The sequence below is a fragment of the Schistocerca piceifrons genome, chromosome 9 (genome assembly GCF_021461385.2).
Source record: "Schistocerca piceifrons isolate TAMUIC-IGC-003096 chromosome 9, iqSchPice1.1, whole genome shotgun sequence".
Lineage (NCBI taxonomy): Eukaryota > Metazoa > Arthropoda > Insecta > Orthoptera > Acrididae > Schistocerca > Schistocerca piceifrons.
Window position 1 is genome coordinate 207,744,688 of NC_060146.1, and position 25,287 is coordinate 207,769,974.

At 48.3% G+C, this 25,287-nt stretch overlaps 1 protein-coding gene across 1 annotated transcript; it reads right to left on the minus strand.

Annotated features, from left to right (window-relative positions):
* Positions 1 to 639: 639 nt before the first annotated feature.
* Positions 640 to 15,544, minus strand: LOC124716867 (spore wall protein 2-like). The gene is made up of 2 exons (XM_047243420.1): positions 15,540 to 15,544; positions 640 to 1,693 (listed from the first exon to the last, which is right to left on the minus strand). The coding sequence occupies exons 1-2, from the start codon at positions 15,542 to 15,544 to the stop codon at positions 640 to 642; spliced, it is 1,059 nt and encodes a 352-aa protein (XP_047099376.1).
* Positions 15,545 to 25,287: the final 9,743 nt, after the last annotated feature.

The following is a 25,287-nucleotide window of genomic DNA, read 5'->3' on the forward strand; positions in this document are numbered from 1 at the left end:
AGCAGAGTTGTCACGCAGCTTCTTTTGGTGGAAAAACAGAGCACCTCAAATATTCGTAGGCGCTTGCAGAGTGCCTACGGCGACCTAGAACCGAAAACAAAGCCACGGTGAGTTGGTTGGGAAAGACATCTGTCATCAACGCAACAGTCACGTGAACTTGTCCTATGGCCCGCATATCGGCCGGCCACACAAAGCTGTGACCTATACACAAATCGGGTCAGAACACTGTTGCAGAAACAACCAAACACCCCCCTGCGGGTCCGGGGATTAGAATAGGCCCGAGGTATTCCTGCCTGTCGTAAGAGGCGACTAAAAGGAGTCCCTCCCCCTCAAGGGGGTAGTTAGCGCCTGCGTCCGGAGACGGACGGTTCCACGACCCCTATTTGCGGTCATTTTGCTTTTTCACTTCTCGTTTCTTCCTTCCTTTGGTTGGTTCCTTTCTTTGCTCTTTACCACCTCACTGTCTTCCTTACTCTTTCCCTTGCCTTCTTCTCCTTGCCTTCTCATTGCCTTCTTCTCCTTGCCTTCTCATTGCCTTCTTCTCCTTGCCTTCTCATTGCCTTCTTCTCCTTGCCTTCTCATTGCCTTCTCATTGCCTTCTTCTCCTTGCCTTCTCATTGCCTTCTTCTCCTTGCCTTCTCATTGCCTTCTTCTCCTTGCCTTCTCATTGCCTTCTTCTCCTTGCCTTCTCATTGCCTTCTTCTCATTGCCTTCTTCTCCTTGCCTTCTTCTCCTTGCCTTCTTCTCCTTGCCTTCTTCTCCTTGCCTTCTTCTCCTTGCCTTCTTCTCCTTGCCTTCTTCTCCTTGCCTTCTTCTCCTTGCCTTCTTCTCCTTGCCTTCTTCTCCTTGCCTTCTTCTCCTTGCCTTCTTCTCCTTGCCTTCTTCTCCTTGCCTTCTTCTCCTTGCCTTCTTCTCCTTGCCTTCTTCTCCTTGCCTTCTTCTCCTTGCCTTCTTCTCCTTGCCTTCTTCTCCTTGCCTTCTTCTCCTTGCCTTCTTCTCCTTGCCTTCTTCTCCTTGCCTTCTTCTCCTTGCCTTCTTCTCCTTGCCTTCTTCTCCTTGCCTTCTTCTCCTTGCCTTCTTCTCCTTGCCTTCTTCTCCTTGCCTTCTTCTCCTTGCCTTCTTCTCCTTGCCTTCTTCTCCTTGCCTTCTTCTCCTTGCCTTCTTCTCCTTGCCTTCTTCTCCTTGCCTTCTTCTCCTTGCCTTCTTCTCCTTGCCTTCTTCTCCTTGCCTTCTTCTCCTTGCCTTCTTCTCCTTGCCTTCTTCTCCTTGCCTTCTTCTCCTTGCCTTCTTCTCCTTGCCTTCTTCTCCTTGCCTTCTTCTCCTTGCCTTCTTCTCCTTGCCTTCTTCTCCTTGCCTTCTTCTCCTTGCCTTCTTCTCCTTGCCTTCTTCTCCTTGCCTTCTTCTCCTTGCCTTCTTCTCCTTGCCTTCTTCTCCTTGCCTTCTTCTCCTTGCCTTCTTCTCCTTGCCTTCTTCTCCTTGCCTTCTTCTCCTTGCCTTCTTCTCCTTGCCTTCTTCTCCTTGCCTCCTTCTCCTTGCCTCCTTCTCCTTGCCTCCTTCTCCTTGCCTCCTTCTCCTTGCCTCCTTCTCCTTGCCTCCTTCTCCTTGCCTCCTTCTCCTTGCCTCCTTCTCCTTGCCTCCTTCTCCTTGCCTCCTTCTCCTTGCCTCCTTCTCCTTGCCTCCTTCTCCTTGCCTCCTTCTCCTTGCCTCCTTCTCCTTGCCTCCTTCTCCTTGCCTCCTTCTCCTTGCCTCCTTCTCCTTGCCTCCTTCTCCTTGCCTCCTTCTCCTTGCCTCCTTCTCCTTGCCTCCTTCTCCTTGCCTCCTTCTCCTTGCCTCCTTCTCCTTGCCTCCTTCTCCTTGCCTCCTTCTCCTTGCCTCCTTCTCCTTGCCTCCTTCTCCTTGCCTCCTTCTCCTTGCCTCCTTCTCCTTGCCTCCACCTCGGCGTTTGAGACAGTCTGTCCTCTCTCTCCCTCTCTCTTCTTTTTCCTCTTCTTCCTTCCTCCCTGTGCGCGCCTGAAGGCCGACCCACGCGTTCGCACGCGTAGCCGGTGACGGGGTAACGCGTAATTCCCCGCCCTGGGTAGACATGTAAGGCACGCACGTACCCCCTGGTAAAGGCCAGGCCCAGGGAGGGCTGATTGCCTGAGCTGATACCTTCTGACCATGCCAATTGGTCCCTCCGTCTGTTTCACGGGAGGTGTGACCTGAGGGATAAACATTCACCTAAGGTGGGAGTGCCCTCTGACAGGGTCCCCACAAGGAAGGAGCGCGCCATCGGAGACGCTGGCAATCATGGGGGATTCCTCCGCAATGGATTCCACTCCATCTCTCTCGACTTCTTCCCAAAAACGGAAACTTGACCAGCCACCAGTGACAAAAGTACTACCGCCTGCCCCACAGTTCCTCGTCGTATCTCGCTCTGAGGACGGAAAGGATTTTTCCTCTGTCAACCCTTTCGTTATCCAGAAGGGCGTAGATGCCATAGCCGGATCTGTCAAATCTTGTACCAGGTTGCGTAACGGTACCTTATTACTAGAAACTGAGAGCGCCTTTCAGGCACGAAAACTGCTTCGGGCCACACTCCTGTACACGTTCCCTGTCCGGGTGGAGGCTCACCGAACTTTGAATTCGTCTCGTGGTGTAGTCTATACTAGATCCCTCGACGGATTGACTGACGAGGAGATTCAATCTTTCCTCGCTGAGCAGGGCGTGACGGCTGTCCATAGGGTCATGAAAAAGGTCAACAATGACCTTGTACCAACCCGGACACTTTTCTTGACCTTTGATAGTGTTAAGCTGCCATCACGCATCAAGGCGGGCTACGAGGTTATTTCTGTTCGCCCCTATGTCCTGACACCTACGCGCTGCTACCAGTGTCAGCGTTTCAATCACACACGACAGTCGTGTTCCAATGTGGCTAAATGTCACTTGTGACAGGGATGCCCATGAGGGTGACTGTCCACCTCCGTCTCCTCGTTGTGTGAACTGTCAGGATGACCATGCCGCATCCTCCCGCGACTGTCCCGTCTAGAAGGACGAACGCTGTATCCAAGAAATTCGGGTCAAAGAGAAAGTGTCCACCTCAGCTGCTCGCAAGCTTTTGGCTAGTAGGAAGCCCACGCTGCTCCCAGCGGGGAAATACAGTACTGTCCAGGCTTCTCCTCGGACGACCAGGGAGGTGGCAACCCAGACATGCGATCTGACCTTCAGCACCACGGTCGCCCGTTCGGTCAGTGCTAAGATCGCGCGGTCGACGTCTCCTCTTCCTCCCATCACCCCACAGACACCAGCCCCTTCATCAGCTTCTGCTAAGACGAAGACCCAGAAGTCAGATGCACGGGCCTTCAAGAAGGAACCATCCTGTGCCGACTTCCTACGTACCTCGACCTCCCAGCCTTCGACCGGTACTTCCACCAAACGACCTTCCAAGAAGGCTCATAGGAAGCACAGTTCTCGTTCTCCGCCACGGCGCATTTCTTCTCCTGCGCCACCCAGCGGTTGCCGCCCCAGGCCGTCATCCGTTTCGCCTGGCCGCACCGCTGGTAGCCGAACATCTGGCCGTTCACTGGCGGAGGAAGCTCCCCCTCCTGGCCATCTTACCAAGATGGCCGATGAACCTATAGACCCAATGGACGATCGCCTACTGATAGCGGCGGCAGTGCTCGCTCGAAGCCAGGCCCTCAGCGGCCTTCGAGGTGACCCCTTCTTTCACTTTCCTTTTCTTCTTATGATGGCACTTATTCACTGGAATATTCGCAGCATTCGCTCCAACCGAGAGGACTTGAAGTTGCTGCTCCGCTTGCACCGTCCGCTCGTCGTAGCCCTCCAGGAAACGAAGCTACGCCCATGCGATCAAATTGCCTTGGCACACTACACCTCTGCGCGTTTTGACCTACCCCCTGTGGCAGGTATTCCGGCTCATGGAGGGGTTATGTTGCTGGTCCGGGATGATAATTACTATGATCCCATCACATTGCACACCGGCCTGCAGGCAGTTGCCATCCGCATTACTCTCCCCGCTTTTACATTTTCCATTTGTACCGTCTACACTCCATCGTCATCTGCCATTACCAGGGCAGACATGAGGCAGCTTATTGCTCAGCTACCTGCCCCATTTTTGTTAACTGGAGACTTCAATGCCCACCATCTCCTTTGGGGCTCTCCGGCATCCTGCCCGAGGGGCTCCTTGTTAGCAGACCTTTTCAACCAGCTCAATCTTGTCTGCCTCAATACTGGCGCCCCTACTTTTCTTTCGGACACATCTCACACCTATTCCCATTTAGACCTCTCTATATGTACTCCCCAACTTGCACGCCGGTTTGAGTGGTATGCACTTTCTGATACATATTCGAGCGACCACTTCCCGTGTGTTATCCATCTCCTGCAGCATACCCCCTCCCCGTGCTCATCTAGTTGGAACATCTCCAAAGCAGGCCGGAGGCTCTTCTCTTCCAGGGCGACCTTTCAGGATCAAACCTTCACAAGCTGCGATCGTCAGGTCGCCCACCTCACGGAAGTCATTCTCGCTGCTGCTGAATATTCCATCCCTCACCCTACTTCTTCTCCACGTCGCGTACCGGTCCCCTGGTGGACCGCAGCATGTAGAGACGCTTTACGTGCTCGTCGACGTGCTTTACGCACCTTTAAACGCCACCCTACAGTGGCGAATTGTATTAATTATAAACGATTATGTGCACAGTGTCGTCGTATTCTGAAAGAAAGCAAGAAAGCCAGCTGGGCTGCTTTCACAAGCACCTTCAACAGTTTTACTCCTTCTTCTGTTGTCTGGGGTAGCCTGCGCCGGCTATCTGGCACTAAGGTCCACTCACCATTTTCTGGCTTGACGGTCGCGAATGACGTCCGTGTGGCCCCTGAGGATGTCTCCAATGCCTTCGGCCGCTTTTTCGCAGAGGTTTCGAGCTACGCTCATTACCACCCTGCCTTCCTCCCCCGCAAACAGGCAAAGGAGACTAGGCCACCTAACTTCCGCTCCTCGAATCGTGAAAGTTATAATGCCCCATTCACCATGCGGGAACTCGAAAACGCACTTGCCCGGTCACGGTCCTCCGCTCCAGGGCCTGATTCTATTCATATTCAGATGCTGAAGAACCTTTCTCCTGCGGGTAAAGGTTTTCTTCTTCGTACTTACAATCGCATCTGGACTGAGGGACATGTTCCCGCATGCTGGTGCGAGTCTATTGTTGTCCCGATTCCTAAACCGGGGAAGGACAAGCACTTGCCTTCCAGTTATCGACCCATCTCGCTTACCAGCTGTGTCTGTAAAGTGATGGAGCGAATGGTTAACTCTCGTTTGGTTTGGCTGCTCGAGTCTCGACGCCTACTTACCAATGTACAATGCGGATTTCGTAGGCGCCACTCTGCTGTTGACCATCTGGTTACCTTGTCGACCTTCATTATGAATAACTTCTTGCGGAAGCGCCCGACCGCGGCTGTGATTTGGAGAAGGCTTACGACACCTGTTGGAGGGCGGGCATTCTCCGCACCATGCATACATGGGGTCTTCGCGGTCGCCTTCCTCTTTTTATTCGTTCCTTTTTAATGGATCGACAGTTCAGGGTACGTGTAGGTTCTGTTCTGTCAGACACCTTTCACCAGGAGAATGGAGTGCCACAGGGCTCAGTTTTGAGCGTCGCTCTCTTCGCCATCGCGATCAGTCCAATAATGGATTGCCTCCCATCTGATGTATCAGGCTCCCTTTTCGTGGACGATTTTACCATCTATTGCAGCGCGCAGTGTACACGTGTCCTGGAGCGCTGTCTTCAGCGTTCTCTTGACCGTCTTTACTCATGGAGTGTCGCCAATGGCTTCCGTTTTTCTGCCGAGAAGACGGTCTGTATTAACTTCTGGCGCTACAAAGAGTTTCTCCCACCGTCCTTACGACTCAGTCCCGTTGCTCTCCCATTCGTGGAGACAACTAAATTCTTAGGTCTTACATTTGACAGGAAACTTAGTTGGTCTCCACATGTCATATTTGGCTGCCCGTTGTACCCGTTCTTTAAATGTCCTCCGTGTTCTCAGTGGTATGTCGTGGGGAGCAGATCGAACCGTCCTACTTCGTCTATATCGGTCGATCGTCCGATCCAAGCTGGATTATGGGAGCTTCGTATACTCCTCTGCACGGCCATCCATCTTACGCCGCCTCAACTCCATACAACATCAGGGTTTACGACTTGCGACCGGAGCGTTTTATACTAGTCCCGTAGAGAGTCTTCATGCTGACGCTGGCGAATTGCCACTCACCTACCGGTGCGATATACTGCTTTGTCGGTATGCCTGTCGGCTACTGTCAATGCCCGACCACCCGTCTTATCGTTCCTTTTTTGACGACTCTCTCAACTGTCAATACGGGTTGTATGTCTCTGCCCTGCTACCCCCTGGAGTTCGCTTTCGTCGCCTCCTTCAACACCTTAATTTTTCACTCCCCTGCAACCTTTCGAGTGGGCGAGAGCCACACGCCACCTTGGCTCCAGGCTCAGGTCCGCGTTCACCTTGACCTCAGCTCGCTCCCAAAAGAGGTTACCCCCGGTTCGGTCTACCACTCCCGTTTTTTGGAACTTCGTTCGAAGTTCATCAACATGACTTTCATTTATACAGATGGCTCTAAGACCAATGACGGGGTCGGGTGTTCCTTTATTGTCGGGGCACAAAGTTTCAAATACCGGCTCCATGGCCATTGTTCGGTCTTCACAGCTGAGCTCTTTGCCCTCTACCAGGCTGTTCTTTACATCTGCCGCCACCGACATTCTGCTTATGTCATCTGCTCTGATTCCCTGAGCGCCATCCAGAGCCTCAGTGATCCGTACCCGGTTCACCCTTTCGTGCACCGGATCCAACGCTCTCTTCAGCAGCTGGTGGACGTCGGTTCTCCGGTTAGCCTTATGTGGGTTCCTGGCCACGTCGGTATCCCTGGGAACGAAGCTGCAGATGCCGCGGCCAAGGCTGCGGTCCTCCAGCCTCGGACAGCTTCTTGTTGTGTCCCTTCGTCGGATTGTAGCAGGGTAATTTGTCGGCGCATTTTATCGCTGTGGCATGCCGATTGGGCTGCACTTACAGACAACAAGCTTCGGGCCTTGAAACCTCTTCCCGCGGCTTGGACGTCCTCCTCCCGCCCTTCTCGGCGGGAGGAGGTCGTTTTGGCCCGGTTACGCATTGGACACTGCCGGTTCAGCCATCGCCATCTGCTGACGGCTGCGCCGGCGCCGTTCTGCCCATGTGGTCAATTGCTGACGGTCCGCCACATTTTAATGTCCTGTCCGGATTTTAACACACTGCATCTTGATCTTGGCCTGCCATGTACTCTAGATGCCATTTTAGCGGATGACCCACGAGAACACAGCTCGCGTTCTTCGTTTTATCAATTTGACAAACCTCTCTAAGGACATATGATGCTGTTTTTTAATCCTAAGCCTGTCAGTCTGTCTTTTATCGTGTTTTCCCTTTTAGTTGTTTTAAACTTGTGCCTCGCGGTGCATTCTTAACGTAGTCAGGGCGCTAATGACCATTGAAGTTGTGCGCCCAAAAACCACAAAAAAAACCGAAACAAACATGCCAAATTTAAACAGACGCAAAATCCCCAAGATTGGAGATCCTTTACAGAAGCTCGAAACTTAGCGCGGAGTTCAATGCAAGACGCCTATAACAGTTTCCACAACGAAACTTTGTCTCGAAACTTGGAAGAAAATCCAAAGAGATTCTGGTGGTATGTGAAGTATGTTAGCGGCAAGAAACAATCAATGGCTTCTCTGCACGTTAACAATGGAGATACTATCGAAGACAGTGCTGCCTAAGCAGAGTTACTAAACATAGCCTTCCAAAATGCCTTCACAAAAGAAGACGAAGTAAATATTCCAGAATTCAAATCGAGAACAGCTGCCAACATGAGTAACGTAGAAGTAAATATCCTCAGAGTAGTGAAGCAACACAAATCACTTAATAAAAGCAAGTCTTCTGGTCCAAACTGTATACCAATTAGGTTCCTTTCGGAGTATGCTGATGCATTAGCTCCATACTTAATCATATACAACTGTTCGCTCTACGAAAGATCCGTACCCAAAGACTGGAAAGCTGCACAGGTGACACCAATATTCAAGAAAGGTAGTAGGAGTAATCCACTTAATTACAGACCCATGTCGTTAACGTTGATATGCAGCAGGATTTTAGAACGTATATTGTGTTCGAACATTATGAATTACATCGAAGGAAACAGTCTATTGACACAACCTGAGCAGCCGTCTTCGGTTGTTTGCAGATGACGCTGTCGTTTATCGACTAATAAAGTCATCAGAAGATCAAAAGAAATTGCAAAATGATTTAGAAAAGATACCTGAATGGTGCGAAAAATGGCAGTTGACCCTAAATAACGAAAAGAGTGTGGTCATCCACATGAGTGCTAAAAGGAATTCGTTAACTTCGGTTACACGATAAATCAGTATAATCTAAAAGCAGTGAATTCAACTAAATACCTAGGTATTACAATTACGAACAACTTAATTGGAAAGAACACACAGAAAATGTTGTGGGGATGGCTAACCAAAGGGTGCGTTTTATTGGCATGGCACTTAGAAAATGTAACACATACTAAGCAGACTGCCTACACTACTCTTGTCTGTCCTGTTTTAGAATACTGCTGCGCGGTGTGGGATCCTTACCAGGTACGACTGACGGACTAGATGGAAAAAGTTCAAAGAAAGGCAGCACGTTTTGTATTATCGCGAAATATGGGAGAGAATGTCACAGAAATGATACCGGATTTGGGCTGGAAATCATTAGAAGAAAGGCGTTTTTCGTTGCAACGGAATCTTCTCGCGAAATTCCAATCACCAACTTTCTCCTCCGAATGCGAAAATACTTTGTTGACACCGACCTGCATAGGACGGAACGATCACCACGATAAAATGAGGGAAATCAGAGCTTGTACGGGAAGATGTAAGCGTTCATTCTTTCCGCGCGCTGTACGAGATTGGAATAATAGAGAATTGTGAAGGTGGTTCGATGAACCCTCTGCCAGGCACTTAAATGTGATTTGCAGAGTATCCTTGTAGATGTAGATGTAATGGTGGAACGTGCGGACACACTCACTAGAGGTGGTGGATGGATCGGAATCACACCTTGCTGGTCAACTGGACGTCCCTGTTGATAGTGGCGACACAGTTCTTCACCAATGGGGATACTCAAAGGTGTGCCCCGTGTGTTTCCTCGCCGCCTAACCCGAGACCATAAAGAGCAATGAAGGACCCTCCGTATAGAATTCCCTGCGCATTACGGGGCTGACCGTGACAATTATTTGTCTAACATTGTCAAAGGCAATGAAACATGGGTTCATCACTTTGATCTGGAAACAAAACGGCGAATCCATGTAGTGCCACACGACACCTCTCCTCCAAAGTGGTAATTAAAAACTGCACCCTCAGCCGGAAAAGTTTGTAGCGACGGTCTTCTGGGACTCTACATCTACATTTATACTCCGCAAGCCACCCAACGGTGTGTGACGGAGGGCACTTTACGTGCCACTGTCAATACCTCCCTTTCCTGTTCCAGTCGCGTATGGTTCGCGGGAAGAACTATTGCCGGAAAGCCTCTGTGCGCGCTCGAATCTCTCTAATTTTACACTCGTGATCTCCTCGGGAGGTATAAGTAGGGGAAGCAGTATATTCGATACCTCATCCAGAAACGCACCCTCTCGAAACCTGGACAGCAAGCTACACCGCGATGCAGAGCGCCTCTCTTGCAGAGTCTGCCACTCGAGTTTGCTAAACATCTCCGTAACGCTGTCACGCTTACCAAATAACCCTGTGACGAGACGCGCCGCTCTTCTTTGGATCTTGTCTATCTCCTCCGTCAACCCGATCTGGTACGGATCCCACATTGCTGAGCAATACTCAAGTACAGGTCGAACGAATGTTTTTTAAGCCACCTCCTTTGTTGATGGACTACATTTTCTAAGGACTCTCCCAATGAATCTTAACCTGGCACCCGCCTTACCAAGTATTAATTTTATATGATCATTCCACTTTAAATTGTTCCGCACGCATACTCCCAGATTTCTTACAGAAGTAACTGCTACCAGTGTTTGTTCTGCTATCATATAATCATACAATAAAGGATCCTTCTTTCTATGTATTCGCAGTACATTGCATCTGTCTATGTTAAGGGTCAGTTGCCACCCCCTGCACCAAGTGCATATCCGGTGCAGGTCTTCCTGCATTTCGCTGCAATTTTCTAACGCTGCAACTTCTCTGTATACTACACCATCATCTGCGAAAAGCCGCATGGAACTTCAGATACTATCTACTAGGTCACTCATATATATTGTGAAAAGCAATGGTCCCATAACACTCCCCTGTGGCACGCCAGAGGTTACTTTGTCTGTAGACGTCTCCATTGAGAACAACATGCTGTGTTCTGTTTGCTAAAAACTCTTCAATCCAGCCACACAGCTGGTCTGATATTCCGTAGGCTCTTACTTTATCAGGCGACAGTGCGGAACTGTATCAAACGCCTTCCGGAAGTCAAGGAAAATAGCATCTACCTGGGAGCCTGTATCTAATATTTTTTGGCTCTCATGAACAAATAAAGCGAGTTGGATCTCACACGATCGCTGTTTCCGGAATCCATGTTTATTCCTACAGAGTAGATTCTGGGTTTCCAGAAATGACATGATACGCAAGCAAAAAATGTTCTAAAATTCTACAACAGATCGATGTCAGAGATATACGCCTACGGTTTTCGCATCTGCTCGACGACCCTTCTTGAAAACTGGGACTACCTGTGCTCTTTTCCGTTCCTCTAGAGACTAGCGGTACATGGCTGTGTATAGTCGAATTGTTATCCCTTCAATTCCACTAGACTTTCCTCTGAGTGATTTCAGTTGCTTTCCTATTGCTTGGACACTTATTTCGATGTCAGCCACTTTTTCGTTCGTGCGAGGATTTAGAGAAGGAACTGCAGTGTGGTCTTTCTCTGTGAAACAGCTTTGGAAAAAGGTGTTTAGTATTTCAGCTTTACGCGTGTCATCCTCTGTTTCAATGCCATTATCATCCCGGAGTGTCTGGATATGCTGTTTCGATCCACTTACTGATTTAACGTAAGACCAGAACTTCCTAGGATTTTCTGTCCAGTTGTAATCCCTGACACAGTACTCGTTAAAGCCTGTGCTATGGTAAGTGAGCGGGATTCACCTTATGAGAAATGATTTTCGCATAGATACGGACCGCGTGTACCTGAATGGTGGCAAATCAGACTTACATCCACTCTGTAATAACAATGATACGTCAAGTAAGTTCCAAATGCAATCACACGTCAGGCTGGATCAAAAGCAAACCAGAAGATGCTACCAATGTGACAATAATACGGTCGCCAGCCTAAGTAGGCATTAACTGAGTTTCTTCCCTGTACAAGTTGGTATATGATTATGCAAAACAAGAAGCTGTAACACTGCATAATATAGTAGAATTTTTGAACCAGAAAATCTATTGAACTGATAGTTTCACGTTCTGCACTGATATGCAAAATCATGAATACATAACACTACACTATAATGTTTACTATAATAATTTATACTGTCCATTAATCTGATAAAAATCGGTCATAGGTTACCCTAGAAATTGTACTTTCATGCCACACACAAAATGTCAACTTTAATAAAGATAAAACACTGATAAATTTTGACTTTCATATTGACTTTAACGTTTGCTGGTCAAACCAATTTAGAACGCTTCAGAATTCAAATGAATTGGGGGCGGGGGGGGGGGGGGGGGGCATGAAACTGTTATGATTGCTGTAGTTAAAAAAATGATTACTGAATTTATTATTCATTGAAGATTTCCAGTATATAAGTTACTACTCTTTTGTGCCCCCCCTGGTTGGCCGTGCTGTCTTAACGCATGGCTTTCCAGGCAGGAAGGAGCGTCTGGTCCCCGGCACGAATCCACCCGGCGAATTTGTGCCGAGGTCCGGTGAACCGGCCAGTCTGTGGATAGTTTTTAGGCGGTTTTGCATCTGCCTCGGCGAATGCGGGCTGGTTCTCCTTATTCCGCCTCAGTTACACTATGTCGGCGATTGCTGCGCAAATAAGTTCTCCACGTACACCATTACTCTACCACCCAAACATAGGGGTTACACTGGTCTGGTGTGAGACGTTCCCTGGGGGGTCCACCGGGGGCCGAACTGCACAATAACCCTGGGTTCGGTGTGGGGCGGCGGAGGGGTGAAGTGGACCGCGGTAGTCGTCGTGGGGTTGCGGACCACTGCGGCTGCGGGGGGACGGAGCTTCTCCGTCGTTTCTAGGTCCCCAGTTAACATACAATACATACTACTCTTTTCATCTTATTTACTGCTCATTTAAATGCCTTTAAATCTGTCTAGAAATAATAAACTTCATTACTATATCAATACTAAAGTTATATTTCGACTTAGTTAGACCTTCGCTATTCATTTACTGGTTCATTAACAAAACATTTCTTCAAACACCATTCTAATATAGCTAGTTCTGGAAATAATTATTATGAACACAGTTTTTAATTTTCATTTCGGGACACTCTGATTGCACAACGTTTGGAAAGGACACTGTCTATGTTAGTTGTGAGGATAATTAAATGATGGAAAAGTTCTGGTAAAATTTAGGTTATTATTGCACCCAACAAAAACAGTTCACTCTCTGCTCCATACGAGTACAGTACTAAAAGTTTCAACCTCATGTATCGAGGCGGCGGTTGGCGGCCGGCAAGATGGCGAGGCACAGAACACACATACAACCACAGCTATGGCTCTTGACGTATCGGCACTGTAATTCTTCTTAGCGTCGCAATACTTTTCCATTTAGTGCCTATGGTATTTTGCCATGCTGTGTGGGCGTTGGAACGGCATACCCGAGGCTCAGTGGAGCTATGTCTTCCAGGAGAGCCTCCTCGCTCCAGCAGGTGTTGCTCAGGCCAGTGCCAAACTCCAACTACTACTGCTGAGCCCGTTGTGCCGTGCAGTGCCCGTGTGCATTTTCCCGCGCTCGCCTGCCATCCACCTTTTACCGTTCCCTGAGAGACCGGGTATTCACCCGAGGTTTTGCATTCTAAATATACTAACACATTGCCTACGTATGGACCAGACGCACAGTTACAATTTTAAACATCTTACAACAGTTTCAAGATTTGTTACATTTCAATTCTATTGCAATATTACTTGACATAAACATTAATATTCACATTGAAACTCATTTAAAGTTTTCTTAAGATAATGGCATGAAACAAAAGAAATGAAATCAGAACATCGATTACACAAGCTTATCATAAAATCAAATGAAAAAATTACTTATATGTAAAATAGTACAGAGTCGTTGTTACAAAGTCGGTACCGTACATAGAATTTTACTTTAGAATTCACTGAGCGCTTCACGCATAGCCCTCCTTACACTAACTTTGACATCGTTTAGCTTCTGTTTGTCTGAGAGGTTTTGGCTGCGTTAAAATTTGCGGTGAAGCTCTCTTTGCTTTCGCAGTAGTTTCCTAACTTTGTTGTTGAACCGCAGTGGGTTTTTCCCGTCACTCACAGTTTTACTCGGCAGGAACCTGTCTAAAACGCATTTTACGATTGCCTTGAACTTTTTCTATAAACACTCAACATTGTCAGTGTCGGGACAGAAATTTTCGTTGATCTGTTAGGTAGTCTGGAGGGCTTAACCTGTTTGATACGCTCCCTCATTGTGCAACGATCAACTCGGGAGTGTATAGTGCTACCCTGAGGAAATTGAAGAAATGAACTTCAGTGTGTTCGTCAACACAAATACAAAGGAACACAAGTCTGCACACCCGAGAGTTGTTCCGTAAGCTACAATGAATGTCTCTTCTTTAACCAAACTACAGACCGAATCTCGCACCTTCCGACTTTCCTCCCATCTGCATGGCCCAGTGAAGGAGCAGTGCATGGATGATGGAGGTGTTACTGATGAAGCAAGATGTTGCCTCAATGTCGGCCAATAGAGTGGTACCCCGTGGACATGCACGCTCTCCCAGTAAGGCGGTGAAAGGCCGTCGCATTTACCGGAGATTGTGTTGAAAAACTGGGTTTTGTAGCCAAAAAGAGTGGGAAATAGTCTGGTGTACTGGAATCCTGAATACAAGCAACTCGATTTCAGATATAACTGTTGGGTAACTTATTGAACGCTACTCGCAGAAAAGGTCAAACACAAATCGAGCGCAACGGAAAGAATGTGCCAGCATATTTAAATAACATAGGCGCTACAGGAATTAATTATGTGAGAGCGAGAGAACTCTGAACATATGTGAGCTTTCTCCTAACAGCAATTCCACCGGTTGTGAGCGTATAAATTCTCACTGGAGATAAGTCAACTAGCTGAAAGAGCATTTAATAAAAGAATAACTTTCTGTTGGACACGTAATCGTAGCAGTTCAGTGAAATAGTGCAGCCGCACATCATACGTAGTTTTACCTTCCTTCCTGAAAACTGACAAGCATGCATTGACCTACTGATTATTTATAGTTCTGAATGCTTACTCCGCAGATGAGTGGGACATTTATCAAGACAAGATGGAGGCTCGCTAGCGTGGCTCATTCAGACGAAGAAATTACAGAATTATACTGTTCTAGGAAATCAGCTTGCAACACTTGACTTTAGTGATAGATGTATTGACCGTTCAAGGTAACAGTTTGCAAACTTGTAGGGATGATCCAGTCTGCACTCATTCTCACAAACCAATGCAAGCTTATCACATACCGTACGTAATTGGATTCATCAGCACAAGAAGTAATTTTACATTCCTTTTCTATCGCTGTTTTCCACTGCAAAAAGACAAGCGACCAAATACTTATGCGTGGGGCAATGGTAGTAAACAAACGCATCTAGGTTCAAGTGGGAAACTAGAATTTAGAACTGAGGAACTTTATTGATCCTCATGGATATCGTGTACCTTATGTCCACTAGCGAACGCGGATCTCTACCAAACAACGTTCATGTCATCAGAACAGCCCACGATCTTGAAGTACCTCTCCCAACACAACTTGACTAGACGTCTTTCTTCTGTTTTCTCTTTTTCTTTCAATTCGAATATCTATAGCACTTAAATATAATATTCGTCAAATATATAATTAATACTTATCTAATTGTAATTTTTTTTTTACAAAAAATGCATATGTTCTAGTTTCCAATAACATATCGCATGCACTGCAAATATGAATTCTTGGAATCAATATTTTATGAAAGACTGATAATAAATAAGTAATCTGTTTAAATTTGAGCAATATTTAACAGTCTTTAACAGAACTTTGATAACTAAGGATTTATATTTGCGATGAGTGAAGTATGTAGCTAGAAAAAAGACGACATAAATTTTTCATATATGTTTTTATATGAGTTATTTAGCGTATATTTGATGAATTTTATATTTAAATGATATAGACGTTCGAATAGAACAAACAACATAAAACGGTAAAAGACCATTGAGTGAGTCGAAACTGCGATCCATATACTATCTGATGTTAACAGGTAGACATGTAGATTTCCATAAAATGCACCTCATTTTTGTGAATTAAACTTTCTCGGAAATCTTAAAAGTAGATTTTTCTCCAGAGTTTTTGAGAGCTGTACCGAAGTAATTTGTGTGATTGATAAATTACAAAAATCCGATTGTTGGGTGGACTCCATGTTAGCAAAGAGTTTGCGAAGGAGGTCCCGTAGATATACGAGAGGCATTCTATAAGTAATGCTACAGACTTTTTTCACTGAAAACGGATTGGTTTTAGCCAGCATTCCAATACACAATATTATTCCCAATTCTTCTGACTACAAAACCCTGTTTTTCAACACAATCTTTGTTCAGTGCGATGGCCTTACGTAGTCTTACTGTGAAGGCCTGTCTCCCCGCATGGTGCCAATCTACTGGTCGATATTGGAGCCAAAGTCTTGCTCCGTCAATAACCTCCCCATCATCCAGTACGGCTTCCTGCGGAGTCCGTCCTTCATTAGGTCAAACAGACTGAAGTTAGAAGGCGCGAGATCGGGGCTATAGGGTAGATGAGGAGAAACATTCCAATGAAGTTTCGGAGTTGCTCTCGGGTGAGCAGACTTCTCAGTCTCGTGTTATCATGGAGAAGTAGTACGTTTGCATTTTTGTGGTGACGAACACACTGAAGGCGTTTCTTCCATTTCCTGAGGGTAGCACAATACCCTTCAGAGGTGATCGTTGCACCGTGATGATGTCAAACAAAATAAGCCCTTCAAAGTCCCCGAAGACCGTTGCCTCGACTTTATGGGTTGATGGTTCGACTTTTAGCTTTTTATGTAAACTGAAGGTGGAGGGGGAGAAAGTGAAGGGTTGAGCTGCATTGGGACATTGTGTGGAATCATTGTCAATGAGAAAAAAAATGTGTACTGGACTGGGATTCGCAGCCAGGATCTCCTCCTTACTAGCCAGGTGCGTTAACCTCTGCCCCAACTGGGACACAGTGTTATCACAACTACACAGACTACCTCTGCACACCTTACCGCCGACCCACATTTGCACGAGCACCACCTAGCAGCAGTTGCTGTTAATTTCCTCCGTGTTCGCTACTCTGAAATTCTCACAGGAGATTGGACATACCTGCGCATCTGCACCGAAGGAAGTGTACCCACTGCCCATCTAGGTGAATCAGTTACATGAATTTGTGGTGTCGGTTCTGTTGGACATCTCTGATAGAACAAGCATCACACATTCATATAATTTGAGCGTTTTCTTCAGAGGGGAGGTTGTGCGGTGTCAATCAATGGATTGTGGTTTTGTTTCCATTTTGAAGAGATGAACCCATATTTCATCAAGATCGGCGCAAGCAATTCCACACTGATGGTCCTTCGTTGCTGCTTATGGTCTTCAGCTAGGCAGAAAGGAAAAGTAGTGGCAGACGCCTTAGTTTCCCCACTGATGGAAGTGTGTGTGTCAGGTCAGCACCGTCAGTAGGTACATCCAGTTGAGCAGCAAGTTGCTGGCTTGCGATCCGTGGAGCACCTTGAATGAGTGTGTCTGCACCTTCCAACATTGCTGCTTGTGATCAACTGGTATTCGGGAGATCGGACCGTGTCGCGATGGTGAGACGCCTTGCCCAACAACTCATCGTCCTTTCGTCCACTGCCAGGTCTCCATAGACATTCTGCAAGCACCTACGAATATCTATAATGCTCTGGTTTTCTGGCAAAATAACAGCTCTCTGCTTGGCACTCATCTCCGTTACAGACGCCATTTTGAAGGCTACGTATAGTCACCACCTACTGGGAGTTCGTGAAACTAGAGGGGCTCAAGTGGGGCTATTCGATTGTCTCCCACAACAAAGCCCGCATTGTTTCAAGTTAAATTGGCGAAGGATAAAAAATGTGTTGGATTACTCGCTGAACACCCCTGGTATATTGGAATTTGGTTAGAGCAAGATCTCAAACACGGAAATGGAATAAGTTCTTTTGAGTCGTCAGTCTTCTGACTGGTTTGATGTGGGCACCTATGAATTCCTTCCCTGTGTGGACATTTTCCTCTCAGAGTAGCACTCGCAACCTAAATCCTCAATTACTTGATGGATGTACTGCAATCTCTACAGTTTTTACCCTCTACAGCTCCCTCTAATACCAGGTAAGTTACTCCCTGATTTCTTAACATCCTATAATCCAGTCCCTTCTCCTTGTCAGTGTTTCCCTCATGTTACTATCCTCTCCGATTCTGTACAGAAACTCCTCATTCTTCACCTTATAAGTCCACCTAAGTATTAGACTTAACAAAATGGTAAAATACACTATGAGGACGTGGGAGCCGACTAATAGGAACTTTCCAACGGTAGGCTGCACCAGCCTCGCATCAGAGGAGTTTGCAGAGCTGCGGCGGCTGCGGCAGCTGCGGCGGTTGCGGATGCTGGACTGCCGCGTGGCGGAGGGTGACCTGCGCGCCGTGGCGGCGGCCCTCGGCTGCCTCGAGTGGCTGCAGCTGGACTGCTGCGACCTCATCCGAGACCTGTCCTTCCTGTGGCACTGGGGCCGCCTGCGGGAGGTCCGCCTCTGGCTGCCGCCCGTCGCGGGTGCCCAGCTGACGCTGAGGGACCCGCGCCTGCAGAGGTACCGCCGGCGCGTGCGCGTCACCACTGACGACGACACGCTATCGGTTCCCCTGCGGAGCCTAGACCTGAAGGTGGAAGGGCTGCCGAGCGCACTGCTGCTGCTGGAGGACCTGGGCTCAGACTGCCACTGCCTGGGCCAGCTGGCCTCCCTGCACCGCTGCTCCGAGCTGCGCACACTCAGCCTCGAGTTCTTCGTCGGACTCGACCAGCCGAAGCCGTCCACCGTACGGATCCATGTAAAGTTGCCAAGTCCTTAATAGAGGTGACGAAAAAAAACTACGAACATTTAACCTGGACGCTCGCTACTTGATGACGTGTCAGCGGGGAAGTTACTTATATTTGGGCTACTTGCAATAACTAAATAAATATATAAATAAATAAATGTCATGTGGCTAGGGCCTTCCATGAGGTAGACTGTTTGCCAGGTGCAAGTCTTTTGATTGGACGCCACTTCAGCGACTTACTCGTCAATGGGGATGAAATAACACAACACCCAGTCCCTGAGTGCAGAAAATCTCCAATCCAGCCAGGAATCGAACCTGGCCCCCTTAAGATTGACATTCTGTCGCACTGACCACTCAGCTACCGGGGTCGGATGGCTTGCCGTAAAAACTGATAGCTAGTCGCAAAGATTAAGTTACCACACTGAGAAAAGTTGTTACTCCCCCGAGAAAAGAAGTTACGCCTCCCCCCCCCCCCCCCCCCCCCCCCCCCCCCCCCCCCCCGCCCCCATCCATTCGCGGCGAAGTGTCGGATGCGATCTATAAGCGTCGGAAAGTTCTGACTGTGGGGGAGGACCGGAATCCTCGACGAATTGTGCTGGGAGGACGAGGGGTTCCCCGTACAACAATTCCACTAGTGAGGCTTGCAGATCGTCTTTGTAAGCTTGAACGGACACCTTGTAGTACCCAGGGGAGGGCTTCGGACCGAGATCTGTTGTGGCACATCAGCACTGCTTTTAATGTGCGGTTGCCAGCGCTCGACCGACCCATTGCTTTTGCGGTAGGTAGGTGGTTCTACGAAATTTGTTTGCACTGCATAGATCACATAATTTGCCAAAGAGCACAGCTTCAAATTGTCGTCCGTTTGTGACCGAGGGATGGGCAACTAAACCACACGATCCATGAGGCGATGAAGGAAGGCCCGGCGACAGAGTCGGCGGTAATGTCTGTTATTGGAATCGCCTCCACCCACCGACTAACACGGTCGATGATAGGTAAAATGTATCGGAAACTCTCGGAAGGAGGGAGCAGTCCGACCAGGTCGAGATGGACGTGACGGAATCTGCCTTTCGGCACCTCAAACGAGCCCAACGGTGGGTACGCGTGACGGCCGACCTTAGCGCGTTGGCGAGGTGCGCGTGCCCGTGTCCAGTTTTTGCAGTCTGCTCTAACCCCAGTCCATACGAATCGCTCTGTCATGAGGGCGTGTGGTAGCCCGAATACTGGGATTTGCTAGGTCGTGGATAGCGGCAAATAACTTACGGCGCAAGGCGGCCGGCACTAGGGGGCGGGCAGTCCCTGTGGACACGTCACAGAGGACTCGTGAGCCCGAACCTGGAATTTGGCGGGCGCTCAATTGAGAGCGAGGGGGGACTAGCTATTCAGTAACGGTTGAGTGTCGTCAACCACTTGTTGCTGGGCAGCTAGGTCGTTCAAGTCCCAAGAAAACGAGATTGTACCAGTGTGCGATTTGTGGTTTTACCAGTGGGGGGGGGGGGGGGGGATGTCCTAGTGGGTTAGTATAATTATATATGTTACTTGCTTGGACCGTGGCGTTACCCAATGGTTAAACAGTTATTTATAAATAGATGTTAATGCCGAAACTCACTATTCATGCGTATGCACTGTTAGAAAAGCCATTCCTTGTTATATCGTTAAAAGTACATTATAGGTAAAGCTTATTTACAAAATCATCTACATACAGGTATTCGAGGGGAATTCAAAAAGTAAAGGTACATTTGTGAAAAGCTGTGCTTATTCTGATGGTAGAAAACTGAAACATACGTTATTTTTCTACGTAACATCCCTCGACTTCAATGCAGTTTTCCCGACGTTTTCCAATTTTGTTTTATTTCATCAGAAAAAAATACGTTTATCGGTTGCATCTGTAACCAATTTTGCACCGCAGTAATGGCGTCTTCATCACTTTCAAATCTTCTTCACTGTAGTGCTTCCGTTAAGGGTCCAAACATGTGAAAATCGCTTGGAGCCAGGTCTGGACTGTATGGTGGATGTTCCAGCACCTCGAATCTCAACTCCTTTATTGCGTCGGCTGTCCGTTTGACAGAAGGTGGCCGAGCGTTACCTTGCTGCAGGATGACACCTCTTCAGTTTTCCACGACGTTTGGATCTGATTGCAGGTTTTAGTTTCGTACGCAACACATCACATCCACCATACAATACAGACCTGGCTCTAAAGCCTCGTTTACGCTGGGGCGACGTCTTGCAACATTGTGGCATGCTACGGAAATGTGGCGTGCGCCGTCTTGTCATTTAGTTCTAAATGTTTTGAAATGCTTACCTACTACATAACACTTTCTCAAAATTAATAAGCAAACATATTAATAGTATTAATGGTAAGACTGTATCAAAAACTTTCAGTGTTCGGCTCCACAAATTTAAATTATTTGTAAAGTTTTACTCCAGTGCTTGGGAAATAAACGTCGCAGGTTGGGATGCATAAACTAAAACCAGAGGAGGGGATGGTCTGCTGCAGAGGGTGGTAAATCCCCCCAATCCCCCCCTGCAAATCGCACACTGGATTGTACCGACCCGTGACATGTAGTCAGCAACGTTGTCCGCACCCTCGATATGACGGACGTCTGTTGCGAATTGGCATCTTAGGTCCACGTGTCTGAAACGGCGAGGGGAAGGTCGGTTGTGGGATTACGCACAGCGTCCGCCAACTGTTTGTGGTCTGTATATATGGTCACTGATCTACCCTCAATGTCCTCTCGGAAATGCTGAACTGCCTCGTAAATAGCAGAGAGTTCCGGTCGAAAGTGAACCACTTACGCTGGGAGGCTGACAACTTCCGCGAGAAGAAACGTAGTGGTTGTGCGGAGCCCGCCACCTGCTGCAGGAGCACAGCGCCGATAGCACGTCGGTTGCGTCAGCAGTGATTGATATTGGGGCGTCAGATACCAGGTATATATATAACGTGTGACGATGGCCTCCCGTCGGGTAGACAGCTCGCCGGGTGCAAATCTTTCGATTTGACGCCACTTCGGCGACTTGCGCGTCGGTGGGGTTGAAATGATGATGATTAGGACAACACAATACCCAGTCCCTGAGCAGAGAAAATCTCCGACCCAGGCGGGAATCGAACCCGGGCCCTTAGGATTGACAGTCTGTCGTGCTGACCACTCAGCTACCGGGGGCAGACCCGGGGGCGGATACCGGGTGCGCGATCGTGACAGCGTTCGCTAGTGCCGTTTTTAGTGCGTCGAACGCGCGTCGCATGTCGTCACCCCGCGGGACCTCGCGGAGCCCTGAAGTATTCTTTCTCACGAGTGTGTCGGTCAACGGAGCCTGTAGGGAAGTGGCGTGTGGGATGTGCCGCCGGAAAAAATTTATCATCCCTGAAAAACGACGTAGGTCGCGCTAAGTCTCGGGCAGGGGGAGGTCGCGTACAAAGGCGACTCTATCTGGCGTGAGGCGGGGGGCGGGTCCCTCCCGCGGGAACAGTGTAGCCCAAAAATGTCACACTAGCGGACCGCAATTGAGATTCATCGTTGTCGGTTTGGACTCCATTCTCGGCGAGAAGAACTTGATAGGTGCTGTTCGTGTTCCTCGAGAGTAGTTGTTCTTGTTGTTGTTGTTGTTGTTGTGGTCTTCAGTCCTGAGACTGGTTTGATGCAGCTCTCCATGCTACTCTATCCTGTGCAAGCTTCTTCATCTCCCAGTACCTACTGCAACCTACATCCTTTTGAATCTGCTTAGTGTATTAATCTCTTGGTCTCCCCCTATGATTTTTACCCTCCACGCTGCCCTCCAGTACTAAATTTGTGATCCCTTGATGCCTCAGAACATGTCTTACCAACCAGTCCCTTCTTCTACTCAAGTTGTGCCATAAACTCCTCTTCTCCCCAATTCTTTTCAATGTGATCTACCCATCTAATCTTCAGCATTCTCCCGTAGCACCACATTTCGAAAACTTCTATTCTCTTCTTGTCCAAACTATTTATCGTCCATGTTTCAGTTCCATCAATGGCTACACTCCATACAAATATTTTCAGAAACTACTTCCTGACACTTAAATCTATACTCGATGTCAACAAATTTCTCTTCTTCAGAAACGCTTTCCTTGCCATTGCCAGTCTACATTTTATATCCTCTCTACTTCGACCATCATCAGTTATTTTGCTCCCCAAGTAGCAAAACTCCTTTACTACTTTAAGCGTCTCATTTCCTAATCCAATTCCCTCAGCGTCACCCGATTTTATTCGACTACATTCCATTATCCTCGTTTTGGTTTTGTTGATGTTCATCTTATATCCTGCTTTCAAGACACCGTCCAGTCTGTTAAACTGCTCTTCCAAGTCCTTTGCTGTCTGACAGAATTACAATGTCATCGACGAACCTCAGTTTTTATTTCTTCTCCATTGGTTTTAATACATACTCCGATTTTTTCTTTTGTTTCCTTTACTGCTTGCTCAATATACAGATTGAATAGCATCGGGGAAAGGCTACAACCCTATCTCACTCCCTTCCCAACCACTGCTTCCCTTTCATGTCCCCCAACTCTTGTAACTGCCATCTGCTTTCTGTACAAATTGTAAATAGCCTTTCGCTACCTGTATTTTACCCCTGCCACCTTCAGAGTTTGAAAGAGAGTATTCCAGTCAATTTTGTCAGAAGCTCTCTCTAAAAATGCTAGAAACGTAGGTTTGCCTTTCCTAAATCTTTCCTGTAAGGTAAGTCATAGGGTCAGTACTGCCTCACGTGTTCCAACATTTCTATGGAATCCAAACTGATCTTCCAGGAGGTAGGCTTCTACCAGATTTTCCATTTGTCTGTAAAGAATTCACGTTAGTATTTTGCAGCTGTGACTTATTAAACAGATAGTTCGGTAATTTTCACATCTATCAACACCTGCTTCCTTTGGGATTGGAATTATTATATTCTTCTCGAAGTCTGAGGGAATTTCTCCTGTCTGATACATCTTCCTCACCAGATGGTAGAGTTTTGTCAGGACTGGCTCTCCCAAGGCTATCAGTAGTTCTAATGGAATGTTGTCTACTCCCGGGGCCTTGTTTTGACTCAGGTCTTTCAGCGGTCCATCGAACTCTTCACGCAGTATTGTATCTCCCATTTCATTTTGATCTACATCCTCTTCCATTTGCATAATATTGTCCTCAAGAACATTGCCCCTGTGTAGACCCTCTATATACTCCTTCCACCTTTCTGCTTTCCCTTCTTTGCTTAGAAATGGGTTTCTATCTGAGCTCTTGATATTCATGCAAGTGGTTGTCTTTTCTCCAAAGATCTCTTTAATTTTCCTGTAGGCAGTATCTATCTTACCCCTAGTGAGGTAGTTGATGAAATGAGGATGTCGTCCAAATACGCATAACAGTATGGGAGTGAGAAAAGGCTGGAGTCGATAAACTGTTGCCAAGTCGTTGCGGCGTTTTTGAGGCCCTACAGCATGTAACAGTATTCGTACAGTCCGAAAGGGGTGATAATTGCTGCTTTAGGGATGTTTTACTGGTACATGGGGATCTGATGGTACGCTTTTCGGCAATCGAGTACACTGAAAACACGTGCACCGTGGAGTTGTTGGGCGAAATCTTGTATGTTTGGTATAGGGTAGTTGTCTAAAATCGTTCTGGCGTTCAAGTGTCGGTAGGCGTCACACAAACGAAATGAACCGTCCTTCTTGGGCACTACATGGATAGGCGAGGACCAATTGCTGTTGGATGGGCGGACAATACCTGAATCTAACAGCTCCTGTACAGCGGTTTCTGAGTGCTGTAATTTAGGGGCATTAAGGCGTCGAGCCTTGTTGCATACTGGGGGCCTTCAGTGGTGTTCAAACGGTGACAGGTACCGTTAGTAATCGCACCTCTCACCTGCGGGACACCTGGGGAACCACACTGGGGTAACATGCACTACATTAGAGGTAGGAATGTCACTGACTGGCGGGAAAATGCATCGTTGCGGAGGTACCTGCGCCTCGGTGGAGTTCTCGTGGGTGTATCCCCGCATTGCGGAAGCGTCCCGTGCTGCTTGCCGTGCGCCAGACAGTTCGGCTGACGTGGCGGTGATCAGCTGCTGCAGGCGCGCGTTTCCGGCGCGAAGGTCGGTGATCTCGAGGCGCCGGGTTGTCGGGCGCGACCGGGCGGCGGTGACCTCTGTCGTGAGATGGGCGCGTTCGGCTGTCACGGTGGGCAAGGTATCACAGCGTGTGGCAGGGTGCGGGGGGGAAGGTGGCGAAAATCCCCGGTATCCTGTTACCGGAAGCGTGATGCGGGAGGGCTGCTGCCTCGTCTGGCGAGATCCCGAAGTTACGCAGGAAATCCATACTGATAACGGGGCAGTCGACATCCGCGACGCAAAATGTCCAGGTGCAGCGTAAATAGGGCGAGAGGTTTAGTTGGAGTTCGGCTGAACTGTGGACGCCAATTGCGGAATTGTCGGCTGCTCGCAGTGGCACGGCGGGCGTCAGTGTCTAAGATGGGGCGCGCGACTTAGGAATGACGCTAGCATCGGCACCCGTGTCCACGAGGAAATAGTGTGCTCGTCCTGTCGTGGACGTACAGTGTGCCGGCACGGTGGGCAGCGGGGGTGGTCAGTCGATAATGTTTTTGGTGCACTAAACTGCCGGTGCGAGCTGTAGCGCCTATTCTGACTCGCGCTTCCCATTTGGGTGGTTGCAGGTTGCGCGACAAGAAAGCGCGGCATCTCCGAACGTGATATGATACCAGCATAGTGGGTATACTGGGTGTTGTGCCCGAGCCGGCGAGCCGGCAACGTCACGTGACCTGTTCTTTCGTGCCCGCATGGAGGTGGGCGGGGCAACCGGTCGAGGAACCGTAACAAGTACGGCCGTCTGGCGACCAGGGGGCTCCATCGGCCGTTTTTTTTCTGCGAGCTGCACGCCCGGCCTCTACCGGCCGGCCGGTGAAACGTAGTAGACGTGACAGCAGTATCGCCAACATTCTGAGTGTCGCGGAAAAACAGGGGGA